Source organism: Lynx canadensis, chromosome A1 (assembly GCF_007474595.2).
Source record: "Lynx canadensis isolate LIC74 chromosome A1, mLynCan4.pri.v2, whole genome shotgun sequence".
NCBI classification, from domain to species: Eukaryota; Metazoa; Chordata; class Mammalia; order Carnivora; family Felidae; genus Lynx; species Lynx canadensis.
In genome coordinates, this window is record NC_044303.2 from 239240492 (window position 1) to 239267910 (window position 27419).

The 27419-nt window shown below is 66.3% G+C and overlaps 1 protein-coding gene across 11 annotated transcripts; it reads left to right on the forward strand.

The window, feature by feature from the left end:
- Nucleotides 1–3324: 3324 nt before the first annotated feature.
- TERT (telomerase reverse transcriptase) lies at nucleotides 3325–26596 on the forward strand. Of its 11 annotated transcripts, none has more exons than XM_030333072.1 (16): nucleotides 3325–3546; nucleotides 3661–4948; nucleotides 8832–9027; nucleotides 10354–10534; nucleotides 11039–11218; nucleotides 11603–11761; nucleotides 12432–12527; nucleotides 13150–13235; nucleotides 13958–14071; nucleotides 14418–14489; nucleotides 16101–16289; nucleotides 19464–19590; nucleotides 19975–20036; nucleotides 24218–24342; nucleotides 25174–25311; nucleotides 25774–26163. In XM_030333072.1, the coding sequence occupies exons 1-16, from the start codon at nucleotides 3328–3330 to the stop codon at nucleotides 25875–25877; spliced, it is 3336 nt and encodes a 1111-aa protein (XP_030188932.1). In that variant the 5' UTR covers nucleotides 3325–3327; the 3' UTR covers nucleotides 25878–26163. The 11 variants fall into 11 exon arrangements, with proteins under 11 accessions (XP_030188932.1, XP_030188882.1, XP_030188893.1 ...); XM_030333022.1 differs by lacking the exon at nucleotides 25774–26163 and adding an exon at nucleotides 26263–26596 and having other exon boundaries at nucleotides 3328–3546; XM_030333033.1 differs by lacking the exons at nucleotides 14418–14489; nucleotides 25774–26163 and adding an exon at nucleotides 26263–26596 and having other exon boundaries at nucleotides 3328–3546.
- Nucleotides 26597–27419: the final 823 nt, after the last annotated feature.

A 27419-nucleotide genomic window follows, 5' to 3' on the forward strand; every position in this document is an offset into this window, starting at 1 on the left:
CCCTGTGCTCCCTGAGCCGCGTTCCCTGCCCACGGGGTCCCGGAGTCGCAGCTGCCCACGCCCAGGCGCCCCCGTGCCTCCCTGGCGGCCTGCAGACAGTCCACACCACCTCGGAGAGGCCCCCAGAAGAAACGGTGAGGGCAGCGAGTGCTGGCGAGAAGCCACAGCAGCGGAGCCCTCTGGGGGCCGGTGCCGCTGGGAACACTCAGCCCTGCAAACACAGTGGACGGTGGGACCCGACACGGCCCCCCCGGACCTTCATCCAGGAAGACGACGAGCTACGTGATGAGGCACAAAACCCCGTCTGCGAACACGGACAGCAGCTCTATCCGCAACAGCTCTGAGGCAGAGGGTCCCAGATGTCCTTCCAGAGGCACGCGGTCACGTTAACGTGCGTCCCCGGCACAGGACCGCGCTGCCCCCACAAGAATGGCGCTGAGTAGAAAGTCCGTCTCCATTTACATCTAATCCTCAAAACGACAGTTTGGCTGCAGAGCCGGCCGGCGGTTGGGGCTCGGGTGCCCGAGGGCGGGGGAGAAGCAGCGCGGTGCCCATGGAGCTGGTGGCACCGGTCCGCATGGTGACAGCAGCGCTGGTCACGCCCACAGGGCGGAGAGAGGACAGCGGGCTCTGTGCACGTGCCGCCCCAGGCTCGGCGTGCTGGCTCTGGCCGAGGGTCAGCCGGGTCCGGGAGATCATCCGTCGGGGCACCAGGACCAGCCCCCGGAGCCACAGCCTTTTAACAGCTGTGTTCTCTGTCACGCTGAGCGTCGAGGCCACAGTGGGCCAAGGATGCCACGTCCTGTCCCGGACCCTGGGGATGTGGCCTTGCCTGGCACCAGGGACTCACAGCTGGCATTTCTCCAGGAGGGCCAGAGTCGGGGGCACGCAGGCTGAGGCAGAGGCTGGCATCACAGCAGCCTGGAGGGCGCGGCACGGAAGGCCCTTCCCGGGAGCAGGGACCAGCAGGGCTTGGATCGCACGGGCCCGTCTCTCGGACCCCATTTCTCTCTTGTGCTGCCTTCACGGACAGCCTCCACGAAGACGCCGCCTTGCGCTGTGTTCGTGTTGGCCGTGGCCTAACGGGCTGACACCTGTCGGGAGTTGATGCGTATTTGCCTGGGAGGTGAGGGGGAGGGCACCCGGTGGGGGAGGGCGCCTGGCCAGCATGCCCCCCAGAAGCCCCCCCCCCCGCCGCCCCCTGCAAGCCCCTCCCCGCACTGCCACCCAGAGCCGGCTCCCCTGCCGGGGTGGCCTGCCCACGCCAGCCCCCCAGGCCCTCGGCCCCGTGGCAGCCCACGAGCGTGCGGACCACCTTGCTGCCTGCTGGGGAACCACGGACTGACCCTCCCCCCTCCCCCCCAGGGCTCAGGTCAGGCCAGCAGGGCTGGCGCTTACAGAACGGCGTTTTCCTCCCTTTGCTCAGACCACCCTCGTCACTTTCTGGAATCCCTCGTAGACCGGGGACAGACGGCCTATGGACACCCTGCAGCTCCTCCCCCAGCTCCCTGCACACGTTGTCAGCCGTCTCCTGACGTCAGCCTCTCTCGCACGTGCCGCGCCCCCCGTGCACGGGCTGGGGGGCCCTGCAACTCATGCACCGAACGGACAGCACGGCGGCATTCTGGGCTCCTGGCACAGACGCCACTCTGTTTAGAAACCTGGAGGGGGGAGCCGTGACGCCCACAGGCTGCCTCCCAGAAGGCCCCGCACGAGACCGTCGTACTTTATCTTAAGCCAACAGCACAACTTTCTCCTTGGAACACTGTTCATGTTTACGGCGCAGTGACTTAAGACCACCCGCTTCTCAAGACAGGTTAACCACACACGTACGGCCAGGGGGAGTATCCTGGAGAGGAGTGATTTCCATTCAAGCCGGGGGGCGTTTCCTCACCGTCAACACGGCATTGATCACAGCGGTAGTTTTCTGCCTCACTTTCTCCCAGCCTCCTTTTTCCTTCTTAAATATGTTTTCTGAAGTCTCTCCAGATGAACCAGAGTAACTTCGTTTTTGGAAAAGAACAAATTTCCCCCAGCAGTGCCAACCCTCCAGTGGCCGGAATGAGCGGTTCTCAAACAACCTTGGAGATTCCAGTGCTCCCTCCGCAGAATTCTAGAACAGCAGCACGTAATCCGAGTATTCCGCAGAAGGGCAGACTGCCCAGCGAGCCCAGTGACTATGCAAACCCTCTGCCCCCTCGGGGCCCAGAGGCGAGGCCTGTATAAACGCTACAGCCAGGAATAAAAGCAATTTCCCAACTCGGCTTCTTACATTATTAAAGGGTAACATGTGTTTGGCCATCCAGTGCTCGCCAAGCTCGGGCACGTCGTCCCCGTCAGCCTCCTGAGACCCAGAGGTTTGTCTGCTTCTTAGGAGTCAAACTTGGACACGCGGTGGCACCTGGGTTCAGGTGAAATCTCATCTGGGGGGCTCCTCCGAAGTGCCTTGTTCGAGTGTCATGACCAGCATTGTCAAAACTGGCCCCCTGGTCTGGGTGGGGGGCGGTCGGTGTTGTGGGGAGTTTCTAGCCGGGCCGCACGGGGGGGCTTCTGGCTCTTCCAGGGGCGCTGCAGGCTGCAGGCAGGTCCGTGACCTGCCGGCGGACGCTCTGGGTCTGAAAGGAGCCTGCAGATGATGCCGCGGGGGTCGTGGGCCTCCGATCTCTCCCCTTCCTGTCTGGACACGGTTTAGGAGGGAATTGATTTAGGTTTTTTGTTTACGGTGGGGCGACAGAAGCCTAAGAACCTGAAAAAGAGAGCCCACAGCCCAGGTCAGGAGGAGGCCGTGCCAGCAGCTAAGTGCTGCCGCCACCAGCTCACTGCCCACCGCCCTCAGTTACCCCCCAGGCCCACGTGGACCAGCGCTGACGACCTTGGTCCTTGCGCATCTTCGCACATTTGCAACCCTGCTCCTTCCACCCCACTCCCACCCCCGGCTGGAGCCCCAGCTCAGCGCCTGGGCCACGGCCTACGTGACAGTGACAAACCACAGGCCCCTCTCAGGAGGCGCTGAGCGCGCACCAGGTGCCCCACGTTAGGGCTCCCCCCGGGGTACTCCCCAGGTGACCCCCCTGACTCCATCGCTGCCCGCTGTGCGACCCTCGCTGGGACCGCAGCGTCCTGGAAGGGCTCGTGGTCCCTGCGCGGGGAGGCTGCGGTCAAGGGACGCAGGGGGCTCGCCACACCTTGGTGTGAACACCCCGAAAGGCGCCTCCCCGGCCAGGCCCCGCCCCTTCCTCCGCGAAGCCCCGCCTCTTCGCACCGACACCCTCACGCCCCCCCTCCGGGCCCGCCCCTTCCTCCCGCGGACCCCGCCCCTCCCCGACCATGCCGCGCGCGCCCAGGTGCAGAGCGGTGCGCGCCCTGCTGCGTGGCCGCTACCGCGAGGTGCTGCCCTTGGCTACCTTCATGCGGCGCCTGGGGCCGCAAGGCCGGCGGCTCGTGCGGCGCGGGGACCCGGCGGCCTTCCGCGCGCTGGTGGCCCAGTGCCTGGTGTGCGTGCCCTGGGACGCGCGGCCGGCCCCCGTCGGCCCGTCCTTCCGCCAGGTGGGCTGCCCTGGGGACCCCGCTCGGGCCTGCCGGGGTGGGAGAGGGAGGGCTGCGCGCTGAGGCCCCGGGGCGCCTCCGTCCCCAGCACCTCAGGCCCCCTCCACCCCGCAGGTGTCCTGCCTCAAGGAGCTGGTGGCCAGGGTGGTGCAGAGGCTCTGCGAACGCGGCGCCAGGAACGTGCTGGCGTTCGGCTTCGCCCTGCTGGACGGGGCCCGCGGCGGGCCGCCAGTGGCCTTCACGACCAGCGTGCGCAGCTACCTGCCCAACACGGTAACCGAGACCCTGCGCGGCAGCGGCGCCTGGGGGCTGCTGCTGCGCCGTGTGGGCGACGATGTGCTCGCCCACCTGCTGACGCGCTGCGCGCTCTACCTTCTGGTGGCCCCGAGTTGCGCCTATCAGGTGTGCGGGCCGCCGCTCTACGACCTCTGTGCACCTGCCGCCACCCGGCCCCTCGCCACCTCCGGCCACCGGCCTGGGACCCGGATGGACCTCAGACCCACGCGCCAGGCCCGAAACGCGGGCGCGAGGCGGCGGCGGGGCGGCGGCGGGAGCAGCCCGCCTCTAGCCAAGAGGCCCAGGCACGACGTGACCCCAGAGCCCGAGTGGGGGGCAGACAGGCCGTCTTCCCGGGCCCCCCCGGGCAGGGCCCACGGGCTGAGTGGCGGCGAACCTGGCGCAGTGACATCTGCCAGGGCCGCCGCGGAGGCCAACTCCGGGGAGGGAGGGCCCCCTGGGACTCGGCTCACCTCCGTAGGCGCGCAGCTGTCTCGGCCCCAGGGCGTGCCCCTATCACACCTATCACACCCTGAGACCAAGCACTTCCTCTACTGCCCGGGAGGCAAGGAGCGGCTGCGCCCCTCCTTCCTGCTCAGTGCCCTGCAGCCTAGCCTGACAGGGGCCCGGACACTCCTGGAGGCCATCTTTCTGGGCTCTAAGTCTCCGCGGCCAGGGGCTGCCCGCAGGCCTCGCCGCCTGCCCGCTCGCTACTGGCGGATGCGGCCCCTGTTCCGAGAGCTGCTTGCCAACCACGCCCGGTGCCCCTACGACGCGCTCCTCAGGGCGCACTGCCCGCTTCGGGCCCCGGCCCCTGCGGAGGGGTCTAGCCACGGGGGGGGCGGGGGGGCGGGCGGCTGCGCCCTGGGGCGGCCCCCGGGAGCCCCCGGAGGCCTGCTCCAGCTTCTCCGGCAGCACAGCAGCCCCTGGCAGGTGTACGCTTTCCTGCGGGCCTGCCTGTGCAGGCTCGTGCCCGCTGGACTCTGGGGCTCCGGGCACAACCGGCGCCGCTTCTTGAGGAACGTGAAGAAGTTCGTCAACCTGGGGAAGCACGCTAAGCTCTCGCTGCAGGAGCTGACCTGGAAGATGCGGGTGCAGGACTGTGCCTGGCTGCGCGGGAGCCCAGGTGAGGAGCCCGGGCGAGCGGGTGCCTGCTGGACCCCTCCCGGCCTTCCCGCCCAGGGGATTCCTGCCTGAGGTGGGCGGTCCACCTGACTCCACCTCGGACCCCCTCCCGGCCTATTTGCGTGCACCTTCGAGGTTCTGACGGATTCAGGCAGGCCCTGGGTGCCGGGGACAAGCAGCGATCAGACGTGACACACACATGGGCAGGGCTATGGCAACAGACGGAAGTGTCCAGAAGCTCTCACGAGCGTACCTGCACGTTGTTCGTCGTCCTTTTTGACTTCAAGGTTTAGCACCTTGAAACGGTGCCGCACGGATAGGAGTGGCCGCTGGGACGAGAGTCCGCTCCTCTGGGGGCGGGAGATGAGGCTCCAGGGTTTCCACACACATCCGCTCAGCCAGCATGCGGGTCCGAACGCCACGGCAGGGCTGGCAGAGGAGGATGGGGCCCCGGCCCCATCTTTTGGAACAAGGGGGTCCCCGGGGAGCAGCGGGGTGCTCTCCTGCCTCAGGGAAGTGGGCTGCCTGCGGGGCCTTGACTCTGAAGCTGGGCCCGCGGCCTCCCTCCCGCTTTCGTTGTCTGGGCTTGATGTTGAGTTTTCTCCGGTCCAGCCACCATCCAGCCCCCCTGCCGGCCAGCACCCTCCTCCTCGGCACACCGGTGCCGGGAGTGCCAGGGACCGGCCAGGACAGACCGGGTGTCTGCCACCTGGCCTCCCCCGAGCTCCCAGACGTCTAGATCGAAGAAGACCGCGGAGGTTGGCAGCTGGGCTGTATGTCGCAGGCTCCGGTGGTGGGGAGGGCTGGCATCTCCAAAGACCTCCCTTCCGGTGGCCTCTGCGGGGGGCAGTTCCCTGGAGGCTCTGGGGCCAGCTGATGGCAGGCAGCCAGGGCGACCTTCTGATAAGTTGGGTTTGTAAGTTGTTTTTTTTAAACTGTGGGAGAACAACACACAGCAGCGGCCTGTTCTCCCAAGACATAACTGCACAGGAGACACTGCCGAGCGTAAGCGTGCTGTCACACGGCAGATCTCTAGAACGTTCTCGCCTGACGTACTGATGTATCCATAACCAGCGGCTCCCTGCCCCGTGCCACGTGGATGGGCCTCGAAGGGTCCGGCACCCTTGGACAAGCCTCCACAGGGCTTGCGCTCTCGGGCCGTGGCTCACTTTGTGGAAAGGGTTGAGTTCTGTGGCTCTGCCCCAGCTTCACACGAGGTCTGCCGTGCCTCTGTGCACCGCACACGGAAGGGGGCTGGTGCTCCCCTGGGGAGGGGGGGCCGAGCCCCTGCACCTCCCCGTGTCCCTGCACACTCGAGCTGTGGCTCTGGCCATCTGCTCCTTCCCAAGGCCGTGGTCGCACCAGTTGCCCGCCGGGCCGGATAAACGATGCAGGGACAGCCTTGGTCTCTAAGCTCTGCTCTGGCGGTCGTGTCTTCTCACCCCCTGCACCCCCCTCCCCACTGCTGGAGCACCCCTTCCTCTGTGCAGGTGCTCACTTCGCAGCCCCCGGGCTCCCTTGCCTCTGTCAAGCCAGCCCTGACCATTGTCCTGCCTATTGACTCCCGTCAGAAACCTGGTCCCCGTCCCTGGTGGCCAGACGGCCGGGCTGTCCACGTCTGCCTCCGGGTGTTGCTAGACGTCACACGGTGGATTCCTGGTGGAAACTCTGGAGGTGCCTCAGCACCTCCCGCTCACTGCCTGTTCCCCGGAACCTACCATGGGCTGGCGGCTGCCCTTGTCTCCTTACCCTGGGCTCACGTGGCTCTTGTAGGCTGTGCTTTGCTCCCGTCATCCCGTCCCGTTGACTTCTCTGTGACCACGCGGTGGCTTTTCCTAACTGTGGGTGGGAGTGTGCCCCCCACCCCCCGCCGGGGCCCCTTTGACCCTTGGAGTAGAAAATGCTGTCTCAGGGCCTCACCGGCTCAGCTGGGTCTCTGGGGGCCGCATCCCACCTTCCCCCAGGGCCACCCGGACTCCCTTCCTAACTTCTCAGGGGTGAGCGGCTGTGATTCCCTCCTGGCTGTGCCTTAGCTGCGCCCCAGGTTTCCACGTGACGCATCGTGTTCCCATTTCAGTCTCCATCAGCCAGTTATTCAGCTGCTTGTTACTGGTTTTATTTTTTATTTATTTATTTTTTCAACTTTTATTTATTTTCGGGACAGAGAGAGACAGAGCATGAACGGGGGAGGGGCAGAGAGAGAGGGAGACACAGAATCGGAAACAGGCTCCAGGCTCCGAGCCATCAGCCCAGAGCCCGACGCGGGGCTCGAACTCCCGGACCGCGAGATCGTGACCTGGCTGAAGTCGGGCGCTTAACCGACTGCGCCACCCAGGCGCCCCTTGTTACTGGTTTTATCGACAACAGGAGCTGTGCAGCAGTGTGTGTGTTAGACCCACTTCTCTGAAGCTGTGCAGACACGTGTTCCGTGTGCAGACGTGTGTTCCGTGGGCAGCTGGTCGCCCGCGGCAGGTTGTGGTGCTTGTGCCCCAGGCGTCTCCCTCCCCGAGGGGAGGCGCTGACGGGGGTGTGGGCGTCCTCGGGGGTGGGCTCGTAGGTTTTATCAGGTGGGAGCACATTTCAGAATCCTGATGTCCCTGACGATCGCCTCCGAGTGCCTGTTCCCTTGAAGTGTGTGTTCGTGCCTGCAGGGCGCCCGCTGGCTCTCTCTGGGAGGGTGCTTGCCTCGGGCACACTTCTGATCCGTTGCGGCTCGTGCCTGGCCCTCCCACGGCCTCGTGGTTTGGCTCAGACCAGCAGCACGAGCTGGAGTGTTCATCCTCCCTGCCGTCCAGCCTGGTGATCTCTGCCACTGGCCTGCAGGCTCTCGTGTCTTTCCCGTGACCACAGTTGAGCCTGGATGCCCCCCCTTTCTTCCCGATCCGGCCGCCTTTCCCACGCGGGTCCTCCTTCCCGGTCTGCCCCCGTGCTCTGCGTCTTCTCGGTGTCCCTCCCCCTGAGCAGCACAAGGGCCTAACCCCCACCTCGGTTTCCCCCCTGCCTTAGTTCTGTCCCAAGCCGGGGGTCGTCGTGTGCTCTGTGGTCAGTGTGGGCGAGCTTTGTCCCCTTTGCCCTGCCCTCTTTCACCGTTGTGTCCTCTGTCCCAGACCAGCTTCTGGACCCCCTTTCTTCTCCTTTACGGTTTCTTCTGTGTCAGTTATTGGTGGTGAAGCCCCCAGCCGTATACACGCCACCGCCTCTCACCCTGTGAGACCTACTCGTGACGTTTCTGGGTGCACGTCCCCTGCTGTGCGTCCCACAGGGTGGGGGGCCCTGGTTCATGTCCCTGGGCCCCTGGCGTGCGTCCCGAGGAGGCGAGGGGGCCCCGGTGTGCGTCCCCAGCCCCGCGTGAGTGTTCGCGGCCCCACGGCGTCTGGCCGCCCTTAGCTCCTGTGTGGCCACCTCTGCTTGTCTGAACCTTCGCAGGTTCGGCCTGGGAAACCGCAGGCGTTTCTGGGTCCTGCTGCGGCTGGTGATGCCGCTTAGCGTCCGTGCGTCACCGTGTGGAGAGCACGTCTCTGCTTCTCCGTCACCCTGCTTGTAAGCCGGGACTGATGATGGAGCCTCGTCATCTCTGGCCGGTAGAAACGTTGACGGGGGCACGGGTAACTTCGGCTTTCTGGTGGCCACGTTACAAAGTAAACAAGGAGAGGTGGAGCTAATCTACTGACGTCTTTTCTTAAAGCCCAGCGTGCCCAGAACCTTCTCCCCTCGGCACGTGATCGCGAGAAGCATCATTGCTGACGCGCGCCCCTCCTCTGGCTGCGTCCCAGGCCCCCCGCCCCCTTTCAAGCAGCCAGTGGTGGCCGCCACGGGCAGTGCCAGCGAGGGGAGCTCACCGGGCGCGAGGCCGAGGCCGGGTTCTGTGCCTTTTCCCGTTTCAGGGGCCCGCTGTGTCCCAGCCGCCGAACACCGCCGCAGAGAGGAGGTCCTGGCCAAGCTCCTGTGCTGGTTGATGGGCACGTACGTGGTTGAGCTGCTCAAGTCCTTTTTTTACGTCACGGAAACCACATTTCAGAAGAACCGGCTCTTCTTCTACCGGAAGAGGATCTGGAGCCAGCTGCAGAGCATAGGAATCAGGTGTCTTAGTCAGCGTCACTCGGTCGTGTCTTGTCGGGTCCGTGCAGACGAGAGTCCCGAGTCCTGCCCACCCAGCGGGCTCTGGGCTCCCTGCGGGCCCCTTGCTGGGGGAGCCACGCTGGGCACAGACTCCTGGCACCGGCCCCCTCCCGCCGCCGCTTACCCGTGGAGTCAGAGTTTGGGCCAGCTGGGCTCTAGGGTCTCAAAAGCACAAGTTTGTGCCGAGTGGAAACAACCGTACGGACAGGTTGTTGGCTCACCCCTGGCCTACGGCTCAGATTCTGTTTTCGTTCACACAGAATAAATGGGACTGTGTCACAAGTTGGTAAAACCAGGCCTATTTGACAACGTACCTGGGGGAAGTGTCTGGGGACAGAGGCATCTTCGTGAAACTGCCCCGACGCAGTGAGCTCCCGCTTGAGTGGCCTCCAGGTGGCTGCGACGTCTGTCTCCGTTGCCCAGAGGCTGTTTTACGTAAAGGACTGAAGGATTGTGGTGAACGTAGGCTGGACGGGGTCCGGTCAGGGGATGGCGTGACTGTTGGAAACCCGAGCCCTGCGTCTCTGCAGCCCGGCCGACGTGCCCAGCGTCCTCTCGGGCCTTGGCAAGGACCCTAATGGCGGGACCAGGGGTGCTGAGCCGTGTCTGGCCTGTGGGTCAAGCCCACGACCTGAGTCGAGCTGTCTTCTGCGGAGGAGGCTGGGCCGGAGTCCCCTGAGCCGTGTGGCGCTGGGGCCCGTGTCCTCCTGCATCTGGAAGAGGGTCTGGAGGCCCTTATCGTAGGTTTGAGTTAGCAGACAGCACGGCCTATTTAATAACTTAAATACTTCCCGGTGCCAGACCCAAAGCAGCCATTGAGGCTTCTTGAGGGGACTGTGGAAACCATCCCCCTGCCCCGGGGGGCATGTGACTACCACGGTGGGCTGGGCGGGCCACCAGCCCAGGGAGCACCTGCCCCCGCCTGTGGGTGGTTTTGGGGGGAAGGGTGAAGGCCACAGGTGACGAGCCGACAGGTCCGCAGAGAGATGATTTTCTTCCCCTGTGGGGGCCACACCAGTCACCGCCTCCCCCTACCCTTGCCCAAAGGTCCCGCCTGGTCCCAGCCTGTGCCACTGGCGGCTCTGTGCTGGAAGGAAGCAGGTGTCCCGGCACCCTCGGCGGGAGGGCGCTCCAGCAGGCGGCCGGCCGCGGCCACAGCCACAGCGTCCTGGGTCGCTGGGCGCCTGACTGTGCCAACGTGCGAGCACTGGTGCTCTCTTCCAGGCTTGCCCACCCCGGGCTCTGGCAGGGCCGTTGAGCCGTATCCCACGAGGTTCTCTGTTTCAGACAACACTTCAATAGTGTGCATCTTCGAGAACTGTCAGAAGCAGAGGTCAGGAGACACCAGGAAGCCAGACCCACTCTGCTGACATCCAAACTCCGCTTCCTCCCCAAGCCCAGTGGGCTTCGGCCAATCGTGAACATGGACTACGTTGTGGGAGCCAGAACGTTCCGCAGAGACAAGAAGGTCATCGCTATTGTTTCGTTTCTAAGCCAAGTGCATTTAAACCCCAGCTTGGCTTTGAGGCCGACAGGAGGCCCAGAGAGGGGCCTGTGGCATTGACAGACCCACAGGAGGGCAGAGCACCACGGGTGGGCCATCCATCCAGGTGTGGAGAAGGAGCTCAGTGGCAGGCCTGTCTTAGGAGACGCCCAAGGTGTCCCCCCACCCCCCGTCTGTGGCCGGGGGCTCAGCAGGTGAAGGGTGAGCCCTGTCACCAGCTACAGTTTGTATACGTAGTTTCCAGGATCGTGGGACAGGTCCCAGGGAGGCCCCAGGGGCCGGGGGAGGGGCATGGGGGGATCGGCCATCTGGCCCTTCTGGGCGCTGGGTGGGTGAGGGGACGTGCAGAGGCAGGGAGCCGCCTCCTCTCTGGGGGCCCGGTAGGTGGGGGCGGGGAGGTCCGACCCGGGCCCCCTTTTGCCTGGAGTTCTCTGATGATGCTGCCCGTGTCCCTGGCTGGCCCCACAGGTCCGGCACCTCACCTCGCAAGTGAAGAACCTGTTCAGTGTGCTGAACTACGAGCGGGCCCGGCGGCCCAGCCTCCTAGGGGCCTCTGTGCTGGGCATGGACGACATCCACAGGGTCTGGCGTAGCTTTGTGCTGCGCGTGCGGGCTCAGGACCCAGCGCCCCAGCTGTACTTTGTCAAGGTGGGCACCTGGCTCCGGTCCCACCGCACCAGAGGGAGAGCCAGCCGGGGACACGAGGCCCATGGGAGCGGCCCCCCCACCAGCTGGCCCTGCACCGTGGGCTCTGGCCAGGGGGTGGGAGCGGCTGGCCTTCAGGCCCCTGCGTTCGCCCCAGTGAGGCGCCCCTCGGTGGAGCCACGTCACGTCTCGGGGAACCTGGAAGGACGCAGGCGTCCGCTGGGGTGCCGAGTCTGGGGGCCACGGGACAGGTGTGTGCGGGGGCAATGGGGCTGTCAGTGGGCGTCAGGGTCTCTTACCTGGGTCTGCTGATGGCAGGACCTGGGAACCCCGGGGGCCGGGTGAGCACACGAGCAGCTGTGAACAGACGCCTCCATTCCCACACAGGTGGACGTGACGGGGGCCTACGATGCCCTCCCTCAGGACAAGCTGGTGGAGGTGATCGCCAACGTGATCAGGCCTCAAGAAAACACGTACTGCGTGCGCCAGTATGCAGTGGTCCAGAGAACCGCCCAGGGGCGCGTCCGCAAGTCCTTCAAAAGACACGTAAGACCCAGAGGGGTGTGTGTTCCACACCGAGGGTGTCTGTGGTGCGGGTGTTTCTTCCCAGGCCCCTGTGCTCACCGGGGAGCCCCCTCCCCCTGCCCCAGCCCCCTGTGCTCGCCTGGGAGCCCCCTCCCCCTGCCCCCTGTGCTCACCGGGGAGCCCCCTCCTCCCACCACTGCCCCCTGTGCTCACCTGGCTTCCTCCCTCCAGGCCCCAGGTGGCAGCTGCGGGCTGTGGTCATTGCCCCTGTGCAGCCGGAGCAAGCCCCTCGGGCACCTAGCACTGAGGGTTGGTAGGACTCCGGAGGGAATCACGACATTGGCTCATTTCTCTGAAGTCCCTCCTCCCCGGACCTGCCCCCGTCCATCCTGGCTGCTTAGGTGGCCCCGGACCCCAACCGCCATCCGCTCGGGCTCCACCTGCCACGACAGAGGGGTCTCGGGAAGGTGGGCTGCCCCCAAAGACTGGACCCCCAGCGGCTTCCTTCGGCATGGCCTCAGTTGTCAGGGGGTGACCAAGGGGCTGTTCTGCGGTCTGTGGCCGTGACCTGCTCCCGGGGCCGTTCCCAACCTCCACTGTCAGACGGCGCCTGCCTGCCCCTCATTGCGACTAGGTCTCCCGGCCCCGGGGGGTGTGCAGCCGTCTCACGCCCCCTCCTCTTTGCCCGCAGGTGTCCACCTTCGTGGACCTCCAGCCTTACATGCGACAGTTCGTGGAGCATCTACAGGAGACAAGCTCCCTGAGGGATGCCGTGGTCATCGAGCAGGTGGGGGTCAGGCACGCAGCTCGCTGCCAGCGTGGGGCGTGGACGTGGCTGAGGCCGCCGTCCGGCCGGAGGAGCCCCCAGGGCAGCCTCTTAGTGAACCACACCGCCGGAGGCTTGTAGCTGCCTGTGGCTGCCTGTCTCCCTTTCCCACCTGGCCAGGTTCTCTGCTGCAGTCCAGTTTGCTAGACGTCCTTCCCCTCAGCTTTGACCAAGGCTGAAGGAACAGGTGCCCCCTTCCTTGGGACAAGTCGGACTTGCTCTGTAGCCCCACCTGGGATCGACCACCTAGTGGGAACCCGTTTTTCCTGCGTGTAAGCGGGGCTGTTCCTGAGTGCGGGGCCCTCGGTGACGGACCAGCCCACGCAGCACCATAACTGGTTTGTGCAGAACCAGTTATCGGGGACAAGCTGGCCCCCCCACTGAGGCTCTGACGTCCCGACCCCTTCTCCCCAGCCGGGGCCCCACCGGGTGATGCAGGTCACACCCTGGCGCGTGCCGTCTGGGCCTGCGCGGCTGGAGCCCGGCCGGGGCCACGGGCCACCCGGAGCAGCGTCCGGCACGGCGCACCTGCCTGTGTGCGTCACGCGCCCTCGCCCGCCCGTGTCTCCCTTTGCTCCCCCAGAGCTCCTCTCTGAACGAGACTGGCCACACCCTTTTCCACCTCTTCCTGCGCCTGGTGCACAACCACGTCATCAGGGTCGGGGGCAAGTAAGTCGGGCCCTTGGCACCTTCCCGTCCTGTGAAACCCTCTGTGCTGGGTGGGGTCACGGTCCGGACGGGCGCTGTGGCCACTCGGCCGGCATAGCAGAAGCGAGGCTCCCGGGGTTCCAGAAGCCCTTTGGCGTTTAAATGCTGGTAGATAATTTTTCTGTCTGCGCAAACAAGACTTAGCTTCCCTGGGTAAGCAATTGTGCGAGGACCCCAGGGTGCGTCTGCTGAGAGCAGGTCCTGGGGGTTCAGGCTCACAGCCAAGGTCGTTGGAGGTCGGCCTGGAGGGTGGGCACCTTCCGTGGGACCACGCCCTGTGCACTAAGGGTGGGAAGCTTTCTGGGAGGGGCTGTTATGTTACGAATGACCGTAGTTCTTATTAAAACGTAACTACGTGAGGAGGATAAGCCCGCATCTTCCTGAAAAGCACCCTCACAAGTGCACGGCAAGGTGAGCCTTGACGAAGGAAGTGCACCTGCACGTGCATGTGAGTGGCACCGAGGTCAGAAGGGGACTTTCTCCGTGGACGGGGCCACACCCGTGACACCCACTTGCTGTCTGCTCCGATCATTACGAAAAGGGTCGAGCCCCTTGTGGCCATCGCACGTGTGAACAGACCGGTTCACACGCCCCCGGGTCTGCGTGCCTGCGTGTCCGCGGGATGTACAGGAGGCCCGCCGTGGCCTGCTGCCACCCGCCGCTACCCACGTCCCATCCCCCAGGTCCTACGTGCAGTGTCAGGGGATCCCCCAGGGCTCCATCCTGTCCACTCTGCTCTGCAGCCTGTGCTACGGGGACATGGAGAGCAGGCTGTTTTCTGGGATCCAGCAGGACGGGTACGGGTCCCCTTTGTGTGTGTGTGTGTGTGTGTGTGTGTGGTCCTGCCTCCAGCCGCCTCGTGTCTCGGGTCCTCTTGACGCGGACGGACCACCCTCTCGTCTTTGTGTCGGGTCACGTGGTGGGCAGCAAGCAGGCGGCTGCGAATGCGGCCAAGGCTCGGGCTCCCACCGGAGCCGCACCCTGGCCCCAGAGCCCGGCCGCCGCCCGGCCTTCCCCCCCTCGCCCCGCCCCGCCCAAGGTGCGAGCCTTGGGTCAGGTTCTCTGGAGAGAGTTACTTCGTTCCCGTCCTGGTGAACCCCGACACGGGGTCCCCCGCTGCAGTGCTGGGCGGTCCTCTCGTAGGGTGCTCCTGCGTCTGGTGGACGACTTCCTGCTGGTCACGCCTCACCTGGCGCAAGCCCAAGCCTTTCTCAGGTAGGGGCGCTGCCCGTGTCCCACGGCACGGCTGTGGCTCATGAGCCCTCGCCGACTCGACGGGCGGAGCAGTAGTGATTCTCGCCTGGCGGCCGTGCCTCCCAAGTGCCCCGGCCTCGGGCGAACGGCGCACTGTGCGTCCCGGCTGTCCTGAGAGCCAGGCGGCAGCCACGCTCGCTGAGCCTCGAGGGGGCTGGGGCCGCGGGCGTGGCGGCAGGCGTGCGCGCTGCTGTGGGTGGCGGGGAGCGGGCTTGGGTGGCCGGGCGGCCGGGGACTGTGTCCCCGGAGGCCCCCTGCAAGTCAGGGTGTGCGCTGTTTGGGCAGACAGCAGAAGGGACAGGGACACCCCCGATGGGGCTGTGCCACACACGGAGGGAACAGAGGTGAGGGCCGCACCTGCCCATACGGCTCCTGGGGCATCTTTCTCTCTGCAGCCACGTGGGAGGGACAGCGGGTTCAACGGTGCTCCGGGGCCTGGGACCACGTAGGGGGCTGGCTCATGTCTGCAGAGTGAACATGTGGGGGGCCGGCTCATTTCTCCAGAGTGAAGTCTCAAGTTCGGGGTCCTTGCCTTGGGAAGGGCATCCCCAGCACTGCCCCTCCGGGGCCCCAGGAATCCGGGGCTGATTTTCAAGTGTGCTTTTCCAGAGAAGGAGAAGATCATGAAACCCAGGGGTGTTTGCTCCGGTCACTGTGCTGTCGTTGGACAGAGCCATCTGGGCAGCGTCCCTGCACCCCGAGCCTGCCCGCAGGGGTTCCCGGCAGCCCGGGACAGGATTCCCACAAACGTGCGCTCCTCAGAGTTCAGCCCAATGACAAACTCGGGATCCTCGGGCACAGCCGTGTTCTAAGAGCTCCTTAGCCACACGTGGCCAGTGGCTGCCTGGGGGTTCAGCACGGGGTCCTGCTGCCATCACAGAAAGTTCTAGGGATGACGCTACAGGCAGGTGGCTCGGTGTATGTCGGGGTTCCACCCAGGATGCAGACCACTTGGGGCAGACATCCTGTGTCCAGGGGGAGATTTTTGAGGATTCATTCAGCCCTGGCACCGGCGTGGGTGGGTCTGGAGGCCGGAGGTCCACGGGGCAGGCGCTGGGGCTGTGGTCTCAGGAAGACGCTCCCTCCTTGGTTCACCCATCCTGTGTGTCAGGCCCTTCCTGATGCAGAGCCCGCCCCATGGCAGACAGTCACTTCCTTTAAAACTGGCATATTACAGTTGTGGACCTTGTCAGCCGCCACTGTGACACTGTGACCTGTAGCTGTACATGTGGACGCGGCTGGCTGTCCCCAAGAGGGTTTCAGCCCCTGAGCTCGGCCTGCCCCCCGGGGCCCCGCCTCCCCCATGGTCAGCTGGTCCCGAGCTGACAGCCCACCTGGGACCTGGGGCCTGGGACCTGGGACCAGGGTCGTCTGGTGTCTGCTCGTCCCCCAGGTTTCAGCCTCAGCCCTTCCCCGGCCCAGCCACCCTGCTCTGGGCGCTGGCCTCGCTCACCCAGAAGCCTGTGGGGACGGGCCCCTGGAGTCAGAGCAGGGCCCTGCCTGGCTTCCTCGGGCACCTCGCTGGGGCCTGCAGACCCCCTCCGGGTGGCTGATGCGGCCTCTCTGCCCCAGGACCCTGGTCAGCGGTGTTCCTGAGTATGGCTGCACAGCCAACTTGCAGAAGACGGCAGTGAACTTCCCCGTGGACACCGGCGCCCCGGGCAGTGCGGCCCCCCTCCAGCTGCCCGCCCACTGCCTGTTCCCCTGGTGCGGTTTGCTGCTGGACACGCGGACCCTGGAGGTGTTCTGCGACTACTCCAGGTGCGTGTGACGCCGGTCGGCACTCCCCGTTCCTGCCTCCGCGTGACCCCGAGAGCTCAGGCCAGGGGTGCCCAGCTTCAGAGGGCGCGGTGGGCACTCGCCAGGTGAGCGGTTTCCTGGGCTTGTTCCTGGCAACAGGAATTTGTGCGGCAGACTTGGGGGTCACCAGTGTGTTCTGCGGGGACCTGCTGGGCACAGGTCTCTTTAGGACCAGGGCACACGCCGTTACGGCCACCGTGGCCTCGCTGGGTCGCCTTTACCCCTCGGGAGCGGGGCCGTGGAGCATGGGGGCTGCTCTGGACACGATACCGTGGCGCCTCAGGCTGCCGGGAAAAATACCACGGGCAGGGCCGCTAAACCAGGTGTTCATGCACTCACATCCTGGAGGCCGTGAGCCTGGGATCCAGGTGCGGGTGGGCTGGTTTCTCCTGAGGTCTCTCTCCCTGGTGTGTAGACGGCCGTGGTCCCCCTCGGACCTCCTGCCCCCCGTGTTCAAGGGTCACTAGTGTCTTTTTCTTCCTCTAAGGACATCGGTCCTGTTGGATCTGGGCCTATGGCCCTAGCCTTAATCACTTCTTAAAGACCCTGGGGTCGCGTGGGTCAGGGCTGCCACACATGGATTTTGGGGACACAGTTGAACCCCTAACAGCCAGCTCCCCTGAGCCCGCGAGCTCCCAGGCTGAGCTCAGGCCTGGTGCGGACACAGACAGACTCAGGATGGATGTGGATGCACGAATCTGCCTTTTTCTGAATAAAAAGTACAGATTGCAGATTCCGAGGCAGCGGGGGATGGCGGGCCTTCCGCTTTGCTGTGTTGGTGACCAGCTGCCCCGGCTTGAACACTCCCGGTCACACTCGGCCCCGTTGTAGGGGTGCTCTCTGGGGAGAAGCGGGTGCAGACGCTCCCCGCTGCCTCAGCCCTGCTGCCCCCGCCCCTCACTCTGGCCCTCATCCGTGCTCCGTCCGGGGGGGCCCTGGCCTCTCCCCCTCCCCCGGCGCCCCTGTCTTTGGTTGTCCCCGGCTTCCAGCCCTCCCTTGCCGTCTGGGCCCCATCGCACTGCCCGGCTCTCTGTGCCCCAACCACACCACTTGGTCGTAAACTGCACGCCAGTGTCCTGCCCCCCAAGAAGCTATGGCCATTTTGGGGACAGCATCCCGTCCGGGGACTGTCCCTGGGTAAGGACGATGCCCCGGAGCAGGTGGGTGTCGCCGGGCGTTCTGCCCCCTCGGGCCCCGTCAGCAGGTGCCTGTTCACAAAAGCGGCCCCAAAGGCCCAGCCGCGGAGGCAGAGGCGCCTGGGAACCCGCGGCGGCACTCGAAGCAAGGGCTCGACGGGCCGAGGAGGAGGGTGAGCGCCGTTTCGGGAAGGACAGTGACAATGCAGACCTCCCAGTCTTCCCCGAACCCCACATCAGGCGAGGTGGGGGGGTGGGGGGGTGCCGGGCAGTCACACCCGGTGACAGGCGAGTTCGCCTTGGTGCGGCGGGTGGAGCCAGGGTGACTTTATGTCTGGCGCCCAGGAGACAAAACAGCAGACCCAGCGCAGCAGGTGGGTGGAGGCCACCCTACCTGGTGCCGGGGGCGGGGGTGGGGCGTGCAGCCTGGGTGGGCCTCAGGCCAGGGGGAGGCGGGGAGCGGCTCTGAGCACCTGTGAGCGGGGAAGGGAAGGCCACCTCGCAGCCACGTGTCCTCGCTGAACCCGATGTCTGGGGCCCACAGCTGCGTCTTGGGCATGTCCTTCGGGGACGGGTTAGGGACCTGCCCCGGGTCACCCAGCGTCGCAGGGAGCGGGATTCGAACGCGGGCCCGGCTCCAGCACTCTCGCTTCCGTGCACCGAGCTCTGCACGGGTGGACGCGGGGGCTTGTAGCAGACGGCAGCAAGAGGCCACGGTAGCCACCCGGCACGGAGCAGAGGGCGGCGGTCCTGAGTGCGGTCGGCCGGGACCAGCCCGTGGAGGCGCTGGCGGAAGGCTCTGCCCACCCACCTAGGGCGCTCAGGCCCCGTCCGTCCCTCGGGCCCCTCGGCAGCGCTGTGGCTAGCCTCGCGGGCACATTCCTGAGGGTGGGGCAAACTGGACCGACTTCTCTGGAAAGCAGTAAATTCACATCATGGTCCTTGAAGCGTTCATACGTTTTCCCAGTAATTGCACATCCAGAAACCCGTCCTCCAGGAAAAAATTCCTGGATGTTATCAGAGATCTCACCTGACCGTTTGGGCCGCGTGACTTAGCACAGCCAACGGCGAAACGACCTAAATCGTGGCCGCGTAGGTGTTGATGCCTCACCAAGAAGAAACCTTATTCTGCCATTAAAACTGCTGTCAAGAGGTGCCCGGTGGCTCAGTCAACTAAGCATCTGGTTCTTGATTTCAACTCAGGTCACGATTCCGGGGTCCTGGGTCCGAGCCCTGAGTCAGGCTCTGCGCTGACGGCACGGAGCCAGCTTGGGGTTCTGTCCCCCTCTCTCTTTCTGAAAATATATAGACGTTTTTAAAAAATTGCTGTCAAATAACATTTAATAAGATGAGAACTCGGACTCGAGATAAGTGTGTCCCAAGCTGGTACAAAGGAACACGTCCCAGGACACGTGTCACGCCGGTCAAAGGCTCATTGTGGGGGCTCAGGTGCAGGGAGGCGGTGTGGCTGGAATGCCCACAGGTGTCACTGCTGCCGAGTGGGTGACTTTCCTCCCACTGCCCGTGTCCTCCGCATTTCCCACCTTGAGACCACGTCAGAGGGGTCAGGCTGTCTGTGGGGCGACCTCCTCCTCCGAGAAGCCCTCGGGGCTGTCGGAAGGCACCAGGCTGTGGCCTCAAGGCCCCAGCTGCCTGGCCGAGCCTGACGAGACCCCAGCCAGCCCGGACCCTCTCCCAGGAAGGCGCGTGCTTGTGTGTGGTCAACGCGTTGGTTGAGTCGCACAGATCTTGCTGGTGCTGTGTGCCGTTTGTCAATAACAAACACGTAAATGACCCGCACCGTGACCCAGATGCCTGTGGTGCGTGGGTGCCCCACCCCGTCTGAGTCCTCGTGCCGTCTGCCGCTGCCACTGGCCCTGGCTTCACACGCGGGCGGGGCCGGGTGCGGGCGGGCCGACTGCGCGCCTGGCGTGTGCGGAGGGCTGGAGTCTCGGGGGCCCCCGCTCTCGAGTCTCAGGGGCTCCCCTCTGTGTCGCAGTTACGCCCAGACCTCCATTCGCTCGAGCCTGACCTTCAGCCAGGGCACCAGGCCCGGGAGGAACATGCGTCGCAAGCTGCTTGCGGTCATGCGGCTGAAGTGCTGCGCTGTGTTTCTGGATCTGCAGGTGAGCCCGCGGCCAGGGGGCGCCAGCAGGTGCCCGAGCTCAGCCCGGCCCGCTGAGAGCTACGCGCGTTAAATACATGAGCGTTTGTGTGTGTGCGGGTGTGAACACACGGGTATGAATGCCCTGAGCCCCGCCTGGGCCCCTCGTCCTGGGCACCTGGGTCCCTCCCCACGGAGGGGTGGGGGTCCGAGGCCTTGGGGCTCAGGCTCTAGAGCCACTGGGCGCTCACGTCCTGTCCCTCCCTGACTGTCCTTCCCTCCAGCAGCCCCTGCCACCGTGGCAGGGCGGGGCCGCCCAGGCCACTTCCTTCTGCCTCCATTTGACCTGTGACAGAAATTGACGTTCCGGAGGCATTTGCAATGTTTTTCTTTCTTTGTGACCCAGGTAAACAGCATCCACACGGTTTATACAAACATTTACAAGATTTTCTTGCTGCAGGCCTACAGGTGGGTTCACCAGCCACACCACCACATGCCACAGGACCCTCTGTGCCCTGGGCCTCCCTCGGCCTGGAGCACGCCCTACCCTCTGGGTCCCAGTATCTGCAGAGTTTTCAGTCGCACACGCTTTGGCTTCGTGCATGTGCACGGGTGCTTCTCAGTGTGGGAAGTGCCTGTGTCACCAGGCAGTGAGGGGTGGCCAGCGTGGCCTGGGGTGTCCCCACTCCTGTGCCCTGACCCAGGACCTCGCAGGGGCCTCGGGTCTCAGAGAGGATCAGGCCAGTACCGGTGAGGGTCCACAGCCCTCTGATGTCCCCCGGAAATGGGTGGTGGGACGTGGCTCCCGAAGAGCCCAGCGGTTATTCTCGCCCCACTGATCATGTGCTTCTGGAACATTCTCCATCCCTGGGAGCTTCCAGGTCGTCCCGCTGAGAACGGGGACGTGGCTGGGCAGTCGTGGATCCCTTCCGTGCCTGTGCTTTTCTGAGTCGTGGGGCGGGGGGGGGGGGGGGACGTTTCCCCCTTCAGGCTGTGCCGATGCCTCAGGTCACATCACCGGCCCTGGCCTCAGGGTCGCAAAGTCGGGCTTTGCTTCAGCTCAGAGGAGCAGGCAGCCTCTACCCACAGTCAGGACAGACAGGTGTGTGCACCACGGGGCCAGACAGGGGCCGAGCATCAGTGTAGAGCCCCCCGGAGTCCGCGTTAGCTGGTTGTGTGTTTGTTGTGGAACGAGGCAACTGTCTCACGGGAACTGGGCGCGGCTGGGTGGCTGGGTTTCCTCCCAGAAACCCCCTCCAGGCCCCAGAGCACCTGTGCCCCTTGCGGCCGTGGGGGCGGAGCCTGCCCGGCGTTCGTCCACCGTCGTGTCCCGGGAGGGCCTCGCTCAGGGCTCCTGTCCTGTGCTCTGTGCTCGTAATGCTGCCTTTCCCTGCGTCTTCCAAACCCCCTGCCTCTGCTCTCGTGGGCGAGCTGCCTGGAGGTCTCTGACAACGTGCTCGCTATAAGCATGAAGGTGCCCCCACCCCCCCGCCCCGCCACACACAGCTAAAGACTGAGGTGGACACACCCTTGCTTTGCAGCCTTCCTGCAAGGGCAGCCCAGTCCCCCGGCCAGCTCCACGCCCCGGTGGCCAGGTCATGTGTACCTCAAGGAGGGGCCCCACTCTCGTGTCCCCACTTGTGGACCTGTTCCTCGTGAGCCCAGGCCCAGGACACCTGCCCACCAGGGAACATATTCAAATCCTGGGTTCAGGCGAGGCACCCTCGGCAGCTCTGTGCTCCTCGTGAGGGCGCATGCGGCCCCCGGACGGCGGGTACCCAGAGCTAATGGCTTCTCTGGCCACATGCAGAAGCATCGGCCGTTTCCAAATACAGAGGCTGTGGCAGGTGGGAGGCCCTAAAAACACCACCCTTTCTGGGGCGGGAGTGTGGAAATGTGAGGCTGGCCGGTGATGAGTGGGCGAGGCCGTGTGTGTCCACGTGGCCCTTGGGGCAGGACCCTCTCGTGCAGTGTCCGATCGGAACCCTCGGGCTCAGCTCCTTCACAGCTGAGGGTGGGCGTCGGGCTGGAGGCGCTGGGAGAGCAGCGTCCACTCAGGAGGGGTTCTCCACCTGCAGAATGTGCTCCCCCCCAGTGCCCTCCCCCAGGGCTCCAGGGACCGCGCTCCCCCCCAGGTCCCTCCCCCAGGGCTCCAGGGAACGTGCTCCCCCCCAGGACTCCAGGGACCGCGCTCCCCCCCAGGTCCCTCCCCCAGGGCTCTAGGGACCGTGCTCCCCTCTAGGGCTCTCCCCCAGGGCTCCAGGGAACGTGCTCCCCCCCCAGTGCCCTCCCCCAGGGCTCCAGAGACTGTGCTCCCCTCTAGGGCTCTCCCCCAGGATTCCAGGGACCGAGCTACCCCCCAGGTCCCTCCCCCCGGGCTCCAGGGACCGTGCTCCCCCCCAGGTCCCTCCCCCTGGGCTCCAGGGACTGTGCTCCCCCCAGGTCCCTCCCCCAGGGCTCCAGGGACCGTGCTCCCCCCAGGACCCTCCCCCAGAGCTCCAGGGACCATGCTCCCCTCTAGGGCCCTCCCCAGGGCTCCAGGGACCGTGCTCCCCCCCAGGTCCCTCCCCCTGGGCTCCAGGGACCGTGCTCCCCCCAGGGCCCTCCCCCTGGCTCCAGGGGACCGTGCTCCCCCCAGGGCCCTCCCCCAGGGCTCCAGGGACCGTGCTCCCCCCCAGGTCCCTCCCCCAGGGCTCCAGGGACTGTGCCTCCCCCCAGGTCCCTCCCCCAGGGCTCCAGGGACCGTGCTCCCCCCAGGACCCTCCCCAGAGCTCCAGGGACCATGCTCCCCTCTAGGGCCCTCCCCCAGGGCTCCAGGGACCGTGCTCCCCCCAGGTCCCTCCCCCAGGGCTCCCAGGGAACGTGCTCCCCCCCAGGACTCCAGGGACCGCGCTCCCCCCCAGGTCCCTCCCCCAGGGCTCTAGGGACCGTGCTCCCCTCTAGGGCTCTCCCCCAGGGCTCCAGGGACCGTGCTCCCCCCCAGTGCCCTCCCCCAGGGCTCCAGAGACTGTGCTCCCCTCTAGGGCTCCTCCCCCAGGATTCCAGGGACCGAGCTACCCCCCAGGTCCTCCCCCCGGGCTCCAGGGACCGTGCTCCCCCCCAGGTCCCTCCCCCTGGGCTCCAGGGACTGTGCTCCCCCCAGGTCCCTCCCCCAGGGCTCCAGGGACCGTGCTCCCCCCAGGACCCTCCCCCAGAGCTCCAGGGACCATGCTCCCCTCTAGGGCCCTCCCCCAGGGCTCCAGGGACCGTGCTCCCCCCCAGGTCCCTCCCCCTGGGCTCCAGGGACCGTGCTCCCCCCAGGGCCCTCCCCCTGGGCTCCAGGGACCGTGCTCCCCCCAGGGCCCTCCCCCAGGGCTCCAGGGACCGTGCTCCCCCCCAGGTCCCTCCCCCAGGGCTCCAGGGACTGTGCTCCCCCCAGGTCCCTCCCCCAGGGCTCCAGGGACCGTGCTCCCCCAGGACCCTCCCCCAGAGCTCCAGGGACCATGCTCCCCTCTAGGGCCCTCCCCCAGGGCTCCAGGGACCGTGCTCCCCCCCAGGTCCCTCCCCCAGGGCTCCAGGGAACGTGCTCCCCCCCAGGACTCCAGGGACCGCGCCCCCCCCCAGGTCCCTCCCCCAGGGCTCTAGGGACCGTGCTCCCCTCTAGGGCTCTCCCCCAGGGCTCCAGGGAACGTGCTCCCCCCCCAGTGCCCTCCCCCAGGGCTCCAGAGACTGTGCTCCCCTCTAGGGCTCTCCCCCAGGATTCCAGGGACCGAGCTACCCCCCAGGTCCCTCCCCCCGGGCTCCAGGGACCGTGCTCCCCCCCAAGGTCCCTCCCCCTGGGCTCCAGGGACTGTGCTCCCCCCAGGTCCCTCCCCCAGGGCTCCAGGGACCGTGCTCCCCCCAGGACCCTCCCCCAGAGCTCAGGGACCATGCTCCCCTCTAGGGCCCTCCCCCAGGGCTCCAGGGACCGTGCTCCCCCCCAGGTCCCTCCCCCTGGGCTCCAGGGACCGTGCTCCCCCCAGGGCCCTCCCCCTGGGCTCCAGGGACCGTGCTCCCCCCAGGGCCCTCCCCCAGGGCTCCAGGGACCGTGCTCCCCCCCAGGTCCCTCCCCCAGGGCTCCAGGGACTGTGCTCCCCCCAGGTCCCTCCCCCAGGGCTCCAGGGACCGTGCTCCCCCCAGGACCCTCCCCCAGAGCTCCAGGGACCATGCTCCCCTCTAGGGCCCTCCCCCAGGGCTCCAGGGACCGTGCTCCCCCCAGGACCCTCCCCCAGAGCTCCAGGGACCATGCTCCCCTCTAGGGCCCTCCCCCAGGGCTCCAGGGACCGTGCTCCCCCCAGGTCCCTCCCCCAGGGCTCCAGGGACCGTGCTCCCCTCCCCTGACCCTGGGGCGTTTGTGCCTTCCAAACCCATTTCCGGTTCCTGCAGGTGGGAAGTATTTCGCACACCAACATGGTTGCCACACCTGTGAAGACCGGTTACTGGTGGGGCGACGCGCACGCAGAAGGGGCCCAGGTGGTCAGTGAGCACCTGGCGAGGCCTTGTCGTGTGGTCGGCCGCGTGCACGTGCGTCCACGCACACACATGCCCGTGCGCGTGCCTGCCGGCCGGGCACGCGTGCACACACACGTTCCAGCCAGGGGACGCCGCGCTGACGGGTGTCCCTCACTCAGGTTCCACGCGTGCGTGCTCCAGTTTCCGTTCAACCAGCCGGTGAGGAAGAACCCCTCCTTTTTCCTCCGTGTCATCGCGGACACCGCGTCGCGCTGCTACTCCCTCCTGAAAGCCAAGAACACAGGTGTGCGCAGTGAGCCGGCGCGGCTGGCGGGTTCGGGGGGGTCACTCGGGGTGCCGGCAAAGCCCAGGCTGCTCGCCCGCCTGCTTCCGATCCCGGGTGCTGTGTGTGCTCCAGGAGCCCCCGTGCCGCACCTGCCGCCAGCGGAGTCGTCGGGGGGGGGGGGGGACTTAGGGAGTCCGGCTCGTGCCGCCTGTAGATGCGGTGGCCCTTGCCGACGGCGCACCGGCCTCTCACCCGCCCTCTGCCCGAGGGCAGCAGTCCTGTGTGCTGGGAGTGTGACGGTCATTCCTGGCCTCCTCCTGGTGGGCACCTCCGTCAGGCCCGGGCGCGTTCACGCCTCTCCCCGGCCACTTGCGCAAGGGCGGGCCAGGGGTCGGCAGGGGGCCGGCCCCCGCACCGGCTGCCCATCCCAGGGGAACGTGAGGGGCGCCCACGTGGGCCGCTGGCCCGCCTCTGCCTGGGGCTCCCCGTCCGCAGCTCGGCCTTCCTCCGGGCACCCCCAAGGATGGTCTCCGCTCCCCGTGGCCTCTCGCAGAAGGTTCTGGTCCGTCGGCAGCCCAGGCCGAGCCGTGTCCCCAGGGTCCTTGCTGTTTTTCGTTTTGTGCAAGTTTCTTCGGAAAAGTGGAAGGAAGCATTTCAGCCATTAGGGTCCCTGGTGCTTGTGTTGGGGCCGTCCTTGAAACAAAATCACCTGTTTGACCCCTGGCCTCTGCCCCTGCTCCTGGGCTCGGGGTGGGGGGCAGGGACCCCCGCTGGCATCGGGAGCATCAGAGGGGAAGAGGGCGGGCGGGGCCTCAGTGGTCCCTGTGTCTCCCCCCCCCCCCCCCCCAGGGCTGTCCCTAGGGGCCAAGGGCGCCTCCGGCCCGTTTCCTTCCGAGGCCGCCCGGTGGCTCTGCCTGCACGCCTTCCTGCTCAAGCTGGCTCGTCACAGCGGCACCTACAGGTGTCTTCTGGGACCGCTCCGGGCGGGTGAGTGGCACAGGGAGCGCCAGCCCCTGGGGCGCCCCGCTGGGCAGGCGCGGGGCCCTGTCCTCCCATGTGCTTGCATGGGCAGCGTGGCTCCTCCACGTCTCACTGGTGGTGGCTGGGTCTGGAGCCCAGGTGATGGGGTTCAGGTGTCCCGGGTTGCAGGCTCTTTCTCACCGCAGGACCTGGACACCCACCGGCCACCCCACCTCCCCACACCTGCTGTCCGTGGGGAGAGGCCCCCCTCCCTCCACAAGGGAGTCCCCCAGGCCCCTGCCCCGACACTGGCACAGGGCCCCCAGCAACAAGTCTTTCCCTAACGCCCCTCTTGCCCTCCCCACCTGGTGCCCAGAGCCTGGCCTGTGCACACAGACCGTGCCTGCCTGGCCTTCAGCGGAGTCCCGAGGCCCGGGGTTGGGGAAGGCGTTTCTTCCAGGCCGGTCTGATTTCACTTGTCCCTTACAGCCAAAGCACAGCTGTGTCGGCAGCTCCCGAGGGTGACCCTGGATGCCCTGGAGGCAGCAGCCTCCCCGGGCCTGCCCGCAGACTTCAGGACCATCTTGGACTGATGGCCCGTCCTCCTGGAAGGCCGGGGCGGGCTCCACGTGGCTCCACGTCACGGGTGGGGGGGGCCAGCTGACCACGCACCGCTGGCCAGGCCGGTGCCCGTGTCCTTGTGGAAGAGAGCCCACCCACCACCAGCTAGCGACTGGGGTCCTGTCCCTCAGCTGCTGACCAAAGGAGGGGGCAGGTGGCAGAACCTGGCTGGGGCGTCAGGCCGTCTGAATAGAGCACGTCCCGACCTTTGTCACGCCCCCATCCCACCCCCTGCTGTGGGGCAGCCCCAGTCTGGAGTGCGGGCGCAGAGAGGCATGTGGGGTGCTCGGGCGGTGGATGTGGGCTCCTTCCCTGAGCTGCGTCCAGATGCGTGCCCCATCGAGCTTTCTTCCTCAGAAGCCAAGGGCCCAGTCAGCTGTTTGAGACCCATCCCTGCCCCTACCTGTGACCGTGCCCTGCCCCTCCCACCACGCGCCGGCCTCCTGGAGCCTGAGTGTCTGGCACGCCCTGTCCACGGCCACCCCCACTTCCGGACTCTTCCCTGCTGGCCCTTGCTCAGCACATGGTGGCCCCAGGTTATCCTGGGGGTGCTCCTCTGCGTGGCCTCCTACCTCTGCACCTGCCATCTCCCCTGTGACTCCTGGGGGCCACGGGAAGAACACTCTAAGCCCTTGTTCTCATAGGCTTAAATGTTCCCACGTTTGCATTAAAGCACACACTGTGTGAGGTATCCATGCCGGTCTCTAATCACAGAGACTTACACTTGTGTCCCTGCATGATGTGCGGGGTCCTTGGCCTGGCAGGGGTCCCAGGGGGCTTCTGGGGCAGGGATGTGGAAGGGGGGAGAGGGAAGGGGCGCCTCCCCGGGGCAGGTGCGGCTGGGTAGGGAAGGCCCCAGCCCAGCACGCACCCCGTCTTCAGCCGGCTCTGGCCGCACGGTGGGCCCTGGAAGGGGGGGTGGGCCTGTGCCCAGGACACCGGGACTTCCAAGCACATTTCTCCTCCGGCTGCTAGCTTCAGCGTCCACATGATCGGCGCCTTCCGGAGGGTTCCTCGGAGTGGACAGCGGGGGCATGATACGGGGGCTTGGGGGGTGGGTGGTAGCCCACTGCCCTGCATCCAGCCCTGTGTTCTGGACCTGGGCCAGTGGATGTGCCTGTCTGCCTGCCCTCGTCTGTCCCCTCTGTCACTCTCCCATTTGCACATCCTGACCGCCGTGGGGCTCCTTAGTTTGTGTACGGTCACGTCTGTTTAGCTGGACTGTCCGTGCTCGTGTAGAGCAGACCATCGGCCAGCAGCACGGGGGCCTGGGAACAGGTGTCCTGCGTATGGCTTTGCAGGTTGGGCTGCCTGAGCGGGGTCCCCGAGGGTGAGAACTCCATAGGGGATCCTGCTCACACCCCTGCGGGCCTCCCCGGCTGGACAGCAGCAGGGTGCCCCAGACAACCTTTTGGGGGAGGCAGAGCAGTTAGAGGTGACCCGGGGAGGTGAGGTGGTAGATGTCCTGGGGGTGTGACTGCACACAGGCATTCCCCACCCCAACTTTCTGATTC

Coding starts and splice junctions, on each gene's coding strand:
- TERT (XM_030333022.1), top strand. CDS start 3,328: ATGCCGCGCGCGCCCAGGTGCAGAGCGGTGCGCGCCCTGCTGCGTGGC. Junction 4,949..8,831: donor CTGGCTGCGCGGGAGCCCAG/GTGAGGAGCCCG, acceptor TTCCCGTTTCAG/GGGCCCGCTGTGTCCCAGCC. Junction 12,528..13,149: donor ATGCCGTGGTCATCGAGCAG/GTGGGGGTCAGG, acceptor TTGCTCCCCCAG/AGCTCCTCTCTGAACGAGAC.